A 10,479-nucleotide genomic window follows, 5' to 3' on the forward strand; every position below is an offset into this window, starting at 1 on the left:
GAGAGTAGTTTGAAATGTTCTTATCATGATCATGAAGAAGTAACTCACATGAAACTTGTATAAATGCACAATGTTAAGATTTCCTGACTTATCATTTATTATAAATAAAATGCTTTTTTTTACACAACGATGCATTTTGCACATTCAGTATGCTCTGCAAATAAGAAATATTGTAACTAGCATATAGATTACGAAATACAGACTTCATGATACATAATTATTGTAGATATCATTTTTTGCTTATCTCAACAATCATTCTAAACTAAAGTGACTTGACGTCAAGTCCTAAAGTTAAAAATTGCTGTGTTTATATAGTTGTACAGAGTAATTCGCAGAGTAGGCCAAGTAAAAATGACAGGGAAAAAGTAGCAGAAACGTGCAGATTACCAAAGTTCCTTTGTGTTATGAAATATTTATAAAACGACTGCAACAAACCGTTTCTAAATGCGGCTCTATCCCAAAAGCCAAGTCTTATTCAGAATCTAACTACAGAAGGTTTAAAGACCGTGACTACGAAATTTTTTATTCAAACTATATTTCGTACACCATACCCGTAAATGCAGCTTAAGGGGCATCTGACCTTTAAAATTTAACATCTTATATAAAAGAAAAAAAGTCTACTACATAATGCCGATTACTCTGCAAAACTATATCATGATTACATATACCTATTTTTATATATTGGCTCGATCAATACAGCCTAACCTACTCATACGAATTAGTTCTAAATGATATCGTGATTCCAGAATTTTCTAGGTAAAAGTGATTCAACTTTATAATGATTTTATCTAAAATTAAATGAAATGAGTCATAAGAAATTTTGTATACCTGACTGTCATAGGTTGATTATTTTCGTTTCATATTCAGACAGAACAGCTAAAATACCATTATCTCATTAAATTTTTCTCTGTTACTCCCTTTTTTGTTTCGATACTTCGACTAAAAAAAAAAAAAAAAAAAAATCTTTACAAATTGAAGAATGTGACCATTTTATTTTTATATTACAATTGGCCTTCTTATACATATACAAATATCTTGATAATGGTAGTAACTAAACTGTCAGAAAACAATGACAGTCCTGTGGCTATCAAGTGATCAAGTGATTATAATTTTAACTAATTTTTTAAATATGACATAATTATGTTGCATCAAGTTTGAGTTTAATGTAATAATTTGTTATTTTTGTCAGTGCTCATCTGCTATTTAGTCGTTTGTCCTGGCGCGACAGACGCTTTTGCTTTTTGAGACGTCTCCGCATTTTCACTATTCTGTACTTGATCGACCTCCATCTGAAAATTGAATAATAAACATATCATCAACATTCACATGCCAAGTACGAGGTACAGATATAAAAATACAGAGAAATATTTTTATCACAAACCTTTTCATCTTTTTCATCATCGATTAAGATGGGTCCGTTTTCAGCCTCATATTCTTTTAGGACTGCGTCCAAATTATATCTTCGTCGATAATTAACAAAGAATGATCTTAGGTGGGCTTCTGTCTTAGTGCCAATCACGTCGGCGATAGCAGAAAAGTCTTTTCCATATTTCCTAACTCCTTGAACAGCTAGTAATAATTCGTCATTTGTCCATCGTGCATTAATACGACTGGAAACCTCTGGTGGTCGTAAATCGTCAATGCCGTCGGTTGTCTTCCGTTTTAGACCACTTACTTGCTGTTTGTTCGATTGTATCTATCAGAAAAACAGAGAATCAGTTTCAAATATTTTATTATTCAAATGTTAAACACTGAAGATCAGAATTTAATAGTGAGTACGTTTGTGCATATGTACAATATCAAAGGTTAAATACGAGTAGGCTTGAAGGCTTTTTTTAGGAATGCGTTTGCGTAATCAGATAAACACGAAGTATGTACTGTAATTCATAGTTCACCAATATATTTTGAATAGCAATATAGATATCTGTATGACGGAGGACTACTTGGTGTTTACAGGCACTGAAAATATAGAATAAAATCACTAAAGCATTCGAAATAACCAATTGAGAGTCTATTCTGTGCAGTACAATAAATGTATAAGTAAGTAGTTATTAACGAAATAGCATATTAATGGACTATTTACATCACAAACAGGTTTACTACAGATTTAAAAGTTTTTATAATATCTGTGTCAAACTTTGCAATTAATGTAGTATAAGTACATCAGTTGGTATGCAAGAACATAAAAATACTTGTCAATGAAAAATATTCGTTATGAAAACATGCAACGAGCAATAGTTATGATTGGTTTGTTACTATCTTGGAGAAAATCACATATCATTCAAAACTTCAATGCAATATGCATATGGGTAAATGATATAGGTATAATGCTCGGGGGGTATAAGAAAATAAAAGGTTAAAAGTAACTATAGAATTGTAGTCAATTTAAAAGCTTATAAAAATGTATCCACACGATGAGGCTTTGGTTTTGTTGTCTTGCTATGTTATTCCTCTTTTTTAAATTTTATTCATAACGTACTTGGCGTTTCAGGCTAACAATTTCGGTGTCAATGGCTTGCAGACTGTTGTTTGCCTGGTTCGGTTGGCCAGCTAATGCTGCTAGATCGTCATGATTGACGACCAATCCTCGTGGTGGTTTTCTTTTGTTCGAACGACCTGGCACAGAGCTCAGGGGCCTGGCAACTCCAGTACGCCTAGACGATGGATAAATGTAACTATTGTATCCCGAGTAAGATTCCATTCAGCTTTATGACCATAGAATCATATTTTTTCCCCTATTGCCTCTCCATCACTTTGGAATTGAAATATTTATAAAGTTTCTATCCGTTTTCTGCCTTAAGTTGCTCAGCATGAGGTTACAGGGCACAGAATGGGTAGTAAAGTTCAGAATGACATGATACTTGGAAAATGGATGTGAGAAATGGAATGAGGCTTCAAAAATGAGTGATACTGCTAATGTCGTTTCAATTTTCATTTGGATTGTATGGCTTCGACGTGGATTACAATGTATATTCAGCTAACTACGATGAATAACGGTGCTATCCAGATTGATTTTGATTTGATATGTACAAGAATAAAAATAAAAATAAACTATTCGCGATACATAGCGAAATGACGTTTCATTCATATTTTTTAAAATTATTTGACGTTTTAGTTCACTGACCTCCAGTGCAGATAGCAGCTATGACACGCATGTCCCTTGGGCGTTGTACGAACGCTATGACAAGCGACACCGCAGTTGCTACACGCCCCCTACAAAATACAATAACCCTTTTAAAACAAATTTGGAACAGATTCCCATCATAAAATTTCGAAAATTGCATTCGATAATCAAACTGTACAAACAAATGTTTGTGAGAGAAAATTTGAACCGATACGAAAATTTCAGATTATAAATGCAAGTTTTTATTGGCATAATAATGCTTACGTTACAAGGAAATATCACTGCATCGCAGTGTTAGGCAATATCAAACAATGTCAGATATTTAAAATAGAATCACTAAATTACACTCATATCTCTTTCCATCTAATATACTGAGACTGTGGAGAGAATGAAGATTCAATGATTGTAATTGTGTTAATTTTTAAAGCCGTATATTTGGAAAATTACTGGTTCGTCTCTTATGAAATAATATGAGATTTTCTAACAATTATCAGCATACCTAGTAATGAATGAGAGCGATATTTTATCTCAATATGCTCATTAATTAATACAAAATTCTGTGCTTTTAAAATTTGACGCCCTTCAGCTAGAGATAATCATGTATGTACATATTTCCTATATATATGGAGATGATCAATTACGAGGTTTCAATCTTTTTCACTCAAATGACTGCTGTAATTTAATTACTATAGATGAAGATATTTGAAACAAAAACAAATTTATTTTTGTATTACCAAAGTCTTGTGAACCTTTTAACGGCAGGAGTGGTCGATATATGAACCAACCAGGGGAAACATAATATTTGATGTTTTTAGGGGAAATTTTATGCAGTGAATATAGGATAAATAGTGTGAAAATCAAATCACGTAAGAAAATACACTGAAAACTTCACGCCAAATTTTTTGCATTGGACTTTACCTTATAAGGGCGGCTGATCGATATATCGACCAGCAGTACGATTAGGGACTGTACATTGAAAATTCATTGAATTTAGTTCTAAAATTCACGTCTAATTTTACCTTACATTTCCCCACTGTTAAAAGGTTAATGACTATACTTAGTAAAACGTTGTCTGTTGAATATTTCATGAAATGAATTTTGTAACAGATGCAACTTTTTTTTATTGCGTTCATAGAGTTGAATATTTTGTGGAAACTACAGGGTTTTGGCAGAAGAACGTATAAATTTTTTTAGAGTCCTCCTACGAGTCCAGAAAAAGTAAAAAGTTCGTGACCTTCTACATGACTAGTCATCTGTCTGATATAAGAATTCATTTTTTTGTAGGTATGCTCGTAATTGTGGCAAAATCTGATATATTTATTTGCTGGGAATATGATCTGTCTGTTCCAAGTTTGAAAATAATAAAAATCAAGCCTGTGATTTCAAGCAAGCTAAAAAGGGTTCTCGTTTACTCGCGATCTTTAGACGGGGTTCATACTTGACGAAGTGCAAACTGTAGGATCAATATGTAAAATTGGGTAGGTGTAAAGTTTTTGGCAGTACTACTGTGGAATATACGAAGCGAACTAGCCTACTCAAGTGGGGTAAGGCTAGGTTGGGTACCTGAACCTGAGGCATGTTTTCCGAGTCGGACGAGGCCTTGGCATCACCGCCTTGGCTCCCCTGCACAGCTTGGTTTTTTCCACGACGTATTCCGCGGTGGATCGTCCACTTCTAGAACGTTCCACATTCGTTCACACTATAGCCTAGCTTTAACGTAATCCTTATGCAACGAAAAGATGGCCTAAATTCTCATTTTTAAAGGAAGTACGACAAACGTAAAATACAACATGTCTTGTATCAAGTTTAAAATGACATTTCACAACAAATCATATGGGATACGCGAAGTGAGGATTGGATTTATGGCAAAAAATGTATCAAATAACACAGTGTCAAACTTTATGTCTCGTTAATATGAATTTTTTCAAGTCCACAAATACTATTATTTCTGATGTCACGGTATCTCTATAATGGCAATTTTTTTTAGCCAATTTCAAGACCGATACAATAATGAACTAGATTGATTTTCATTGATTGAACAGAATTTATCAACAGATGATTGATAGTTCCATGCAAAAACCAATAACTACATTGCATTCCATGTACTGAAGATGACTTTTGCTCAATTTTCAAAATAGTAATACACAATGACCTATTATTCAAGTTGAAACCATCTTTTCGCAATTGTTACTTTCTAAATTGGATAATTATATTTAGTTTGTTCAGTTTCCTCTTCTACCTCATTCATTTCTCTATATTATATTTTTAAAATGTTATCGTGTGGTGGATACATTTTTATTATCATTAAAATATAAGTTAGTATAGTGATCCAGTAACCATTTTCGAACTCATTTAAAATGCAATAGAGATGAAAAAAAAATGTATGATAGAAGAGATAAGGTTGCGGAAAAAGTCAAGATACATATATAGCGCATCGAAATTTGACCATAGATAAAACCATAGTTATGTATAAACTTATCACATGAGACTATAGCCCACTGTATGTATATGCGTGAAAACATTATTACAGTAAATTACTCCAAAAAAATCAGAATGTTTTGTAGGACTAGATAGTAGTTTGGAGTTCTCAAGTAAATCAAATAAAAAACACCACTTCATATCAATAAACCTGATCCGTTCCATCAATAGAACAATAATATGAACCCTGCAGCAAATGAAATGCCAACAGGTCGTGATGTATATGGATGTTTACATCTTCGCTATTGCAATCATTTGACTATATCAATAGGCAATAAATTTCTCTTGAAGGAAGCTCCCAATATTAAAATTCACACAAAAAGTTACAAACATGCGTTAATAGATCAAGCAAGCTATTGCAAAGTAAGATTGCTCTTAGTTCCGAAATGCTGCATCAATATTTACATTCAAAATTGAGATATTTTCAATGAGAGTGACGATAATTGGCCAAAAGGTCATTTTCTTTAAGTAACATTCCATAGACCTGTGTTCAGTTAAATGCAGAGTTTTGTACGATATTTCAGATGTTCATTGTAAGTCGAACGCATATGAAAAAAAAAAATGATCAAACACTATTTCTAATAATCAATTTTTTTTTTTTAAAACAAAGGGGTACAAACAATAACACGTAATATGAGATTTAAAAAATTTCAATATTGCCTAGGCAGTATCATTCAATGGATACTGATAACAGAATAACAAATTAGAATCGAACACTTGTCACACATGCATTAGATACTTGGATCGATGGTATAATTAAAAGGGAGGCAACTTACTTTATCCTCTGACTCACTATCGGTATTGGAACCCAGTTCACTTCCATTTTCGCTGCCGTTTTCGCCTTCTTTTCCTCCACTATTTAATTTTCGCGCTTGTCTATCCATCAACGACGTTCTAGTTCTCGTTTTCTTCCAACTGTAGTAATACTTCACGAGGCTTGCGATTGATTTGTCTGGAAGCTAATAAGACCAAGTTGTAAACAGATATATGAGGCATTACACTGAGTATAAATCATTGATGAATAATTAACAAGTGAAACAGCAGAAAGTCAATTATTAAAACTGCTTCACCTGATGTATTCTTTAAATTCACATTGCCTTGGTTCAAAACAGAGCTAAAATCGATATTTATTGAAACTTGTTTGAACAATATAATGTGAATGCGTCACTAGCACAAATTTTACTAGAAGCAAAATTGAATATATATTATCGTAACTCAATTATAATGTGTACATACCATTTGACGAATACGATGAAAACTTTTTCCATGAAATTGAAAGGCTTGTTCAAACAAAACTTTATCTTCGACGGTCCATTCGTCAGGGAATGGTGTGAAATTTGCCAAGTCCAAAACAGCTCGCTCCAAATTGTGTTTATGCCAAAAAAGCATTCCTAAAGCCTGTTCTCCATTGTACCCATATTTTTCTTTTGCTAATATAATGTATTCATCCACTGTGAATAAAATATCAATTCATGAATTCATGTTGACTATTACTATTTTTTAAAATGTGACGAATACCTTCGCAATTTACTGTATCAGAGCTGACATTCACTCATTTTTAATGCATAATTATATTAAATAAGTATACAAGAAAGGATTTTTGAAATCTGGTCTGTTAACTGAAAGCAATGCATTTTTTTAGAAACAAAGAAATAAAATTCTTCTAGCTTGAGCCATTGTATTATGTTATAAAAAATTCTCTAAGGATTTTCAGTCCATAATATTGCAAGTTCCTGTTGATCCATAAGCTTTCACATCACCCTGTTGAAGGATCATATAGTTTTAGGTTTTTAATAAACATTCCCCGTGTTGCCAGTATTAAAACATTTTTTCCTGGCTTTCGAGCTTACTAATAAACTTTAAGAGGACACTATAGTTATATACTGCATTAATGGCACTTATTTTTACTATTATCAAAGCCTACCCATCACTTCTACATGAAAGGCCGATTATGAATACCCAAAAAAGTTTTATATCACGTAGCAAGCACGGGGAAGGTCGTACAGAGGTCTCCGTGGGCTTAAATTAATCGTCATCGAAAATGTAGGTGAGCATATTTCGATTTTTTTCGATTTTGCGCGACTTACCCCTATTTTGGGGGTGAAGTATGTTTTAGTGTATGTATGTTAAGGAGACCTCTGTACGACCTTCCCCGTTCTTGCTACACACTACGCAAAAAGGGGCGAAAAAAGGGGGGTTTTTGCGGTTACTCTTTAATTCTGTGATTGAATTACCACTTATTGTAAAAATACATTTTCTGGCCTTATTTTAGCACGAAATAAAAATATTTTTGCATATTTTTGTTCGGCATTGAATGTAGAATTACACTGACTGTGACATCTTCAAATCAATGATGTGTAAGGTTCATTGATGGTCAAAAACAAAGAAATTTTACTCTGTTAATAAAAGGGTGGCTTAGCAAAAAACAATTTTTGCTAAAATAAAAGCCCCTGACTTTTCCTGTCAAAAAATACAGAATTCCCTGACCATTTTCCACAAAACTTAGGTAATGTTGGGCAGCTTTTAAGACCAAAAGAAGCATGGTTCAAATTTGAAAGGAATTAATAAAAAAAAATACGTTTTTCGAGGTGGACTATCATAATTCCCTGAATTTTCCCAATAAACTAAATTCCCTGACTATTTCCATTTTTCTCAGTTTTCCTGGTCTGTCACCACCCTGAGTAAAGAATGACAATAGCATCCTCTTAATCTGATAAAGTGCTATTATTCATTGAGAATTCATTGGTTGTATAAGTATTGCAACAGCTCATTTCGATGGTAAAATTTCGTCAGAATCTCATAACCAATTATTAGAGGATGATTTACATTTTTGATCAGGTATATCAGTTGTTGGAGACCAAACAAGTAGTGCTCTATCCGGGCATTGGTCCAAACGTCGTTCTGAAAATAAAAGGCCTTTATTAGTTCAAACAATAGAAGTATATCTCAATTTGTTTAGCAAAAATACTAATAAAAACTAGGCGCCATCTGCTATAGTTTACTTAATATCTACATTATTATGACATTATTTCCACACTCCTCCCAAGTGTCTATTAAAATTCTATATATGTTTCGAGAATGAGAGATATAAGATGACTGAAAACCTGTGGGATGTTGATTTTGCTCAACTGAATAGGCGTAAATTGATGTAAGTATGAGGAAATAAGGAACTACTTACCATTGAGAGGAATAAATTCTGGAACAATAACTTGATAGTCACGTCCGACGCGTATTTTCTCTGCTGGAACTTGAAAAATTTAATAAAAATTATTCACGCGCTCAACATTTTTCATACTGGAAAAGTAAACTGTAGTGTATATTAGTCGGAACACCACTTTTTATCCACTAACAGAAGGGAATTAAAATAATCCAATGTAAGAAAAAAACACAAGTGCATATGACATTGAATAAATATTCATGTAATCAAATTAATTACTGCGAGACGCTAGAGTTTACTTTTTATCACTGTGAGGTACGAAGCATACGGTCAAGTTTTGAGTCAAAACAAAATTACTGAAGTGCCTCTATCCTTGCGGAGGAAGAAAGGTTTGCAGATCTGATAAATATGCAATAAACAATAATCGAGGGTTCGAAAATCTTTAATATGAAAAGAATTTCGAATACGAAATGCGAAAAAATTTGTTTCATTCAATCCCCCACATGATAGTTTAAACAATAACCAACAGATGGCTGCAATATTATTTTCGAACAAAATCCAATTTACAGATTTAAGTTTTATACGTAAAATTTAATCAACTGTATTTACGCTTCTTTCTTTCAACAAAACTTTTCTTAGCCCAATATTGCTTTGGTGAATCGTGAAAATCGATTAAGTAAATGAGATAAGAACGCGACGATCTGATGAATATAGAATAAAGCGTTAAGGGCATCTGATCGTTAATATACATATATATACAATTGCATTTTTTTCCTGTCTCGCTAGTACTGCCCAGCATCGGACCAAGATTCATGTGAATTTCTATATGAACTTAATGTATTAAAATAATTGTTTCGATTAGTAGTATGTACCAGACTATTCACGATTGTATTATTAAAAAGGCAGGGCGCGCTGTTTGAAGATCCGAGAACGAATTTTCGTTATCGATCGATAGTGGATAGACGACGGACTCTATAACTATTTACACAAGCTTAAGCTGTTAAACACTTATTTTATAATCATTTTATAATTGTTGTTATAAATAAAAGTAATCAGTTGACGCATATTCCGTACCTCCGTCCTCCTCGCTGGACGACTCCGTCTGCCCATTGGGGCTGGGACCTCGAGATCTTCGCCCATTTCGAACATTGTCCGTGTTTCTTTCAGCCAAAACCATATTCGGTTATTAGATAATTGATGAACACAGTACTTGTTAACTTGCGAGGTGCAATAATCTACAAAAACGCGATGGGATCTCAGGATGAAAATCGCAGCTTGATGAGCATACGACGATCCCTGGCGATTCGTTGCTTTACGCTCCGTACGACCGTAGGGAAAGTAAAATGGCCGCAGGTATCTCGATTCCTATTGGCCGGTGGTTAATTAATTACGATAGTAACAATTTTTTACTTTCAATTCCACGAGAATTGAATAAGTTTTATCAACATTGACTGCTGTCATTATTTTATTATTTAGAGCCAACCGAACTTCGTTTCATCGATATATTTATTCAGTAATAGCTGAAATACTACGCGTGTTGATTTCAAAACTTCTAGGCAATGACATACTTTCGACCAATCAGCTCGTGGTCCATTCGGAAGACACTTGAGACACATGCTTTTTTTAAATCACTGATAAATAACCGTAATTTATATAAATTTTATTCTATGACAAGTGAAAATATATGTCCTGAATGTTCTACCTGTTGCATGAATGAAAA

At 33.3% G+C, this 10,479-nt stretch overlaps 1 protein-coding gene and 1 long non-coding RNA gene across 5 annotated transcripts; one reads left to right on the forward strand and one right to left on the reverse strand.

Annotated features, from left to right (window-relative positions):
* Nucleotides 1-962: 962 nt before the first annotated feature.
* On the reverse strand, nt 963-10,075 carry LOC107220070 (REST corepressor). 4 transcript variants are annotated; one of them, XM_046743289.1, is made up of 10 exons: nt 9,834-10,075; nt 8,781-8,843; nt 8,429-8,503; nt 6,839-7,053; nt 6,379-6,561; nt 4,688-4,798; nt 3,125-3,213; nt 2,480-2,654; nt 1,382-1,696; nt 963-1,289 (listed from the first exon to the last, which is right to left on the reverse strand). In XM_046743289.1, exons 1-10 carry the CDS (start codon nt 9,934-9,936, stop codon nt 1,200-1,202), a joined length of 1,419 nt encoding a protein of 472 aa, XP_046599245.1. In that variant the 5' UTR covers nt 9,937-10,075; the 3' UTR covers nt 963-1,199. The 4 variants fall into 4 exon arrangements, with proteins under 4 accessions (XP_046599245.1, XP_015513981.1, XP_046599244.1 ...); XM_015658495.2 differs by having other exon boundaries at nt 8,781-8,849; XM_046743288.1 differs by lacking the exon at nt 9,834-10,075 and adding an exon at nt 9,369-9,507 and having other exon boundaries at nt 8,781-8,849.
* LOC124295071 lies at nt 2,239-3,014 on the forward strand. Its single transcript, XR_006904962.1, has 3 exons — nt 2,239-2,309; nt 2,492-2,689; nt 2,802-3,014. It is a non-coding gene; the product is annotated as an uncharacterized LOC124295071 (long non-coding RNA).
* Nucleotides 10,076-10,479: the final 404 nt, after the last annotated feature.

Source organism: Neodiprion lecontei, chromosome 6 (assembly GCF_021901455.1).
Source record: "Neodiprion lecontei isolate iyNeoLeco1 chromosome 6, iyNeoLeco1.1, whole genome shotgun sequence".
Taxonomy (NCBI): domain Eukaryota; kingdom Metazoa; phylum Arthropoda; class Insecta; order Hymenoptera; family Diprionidae; genus Neodiprion; species Neodiprion lecontei.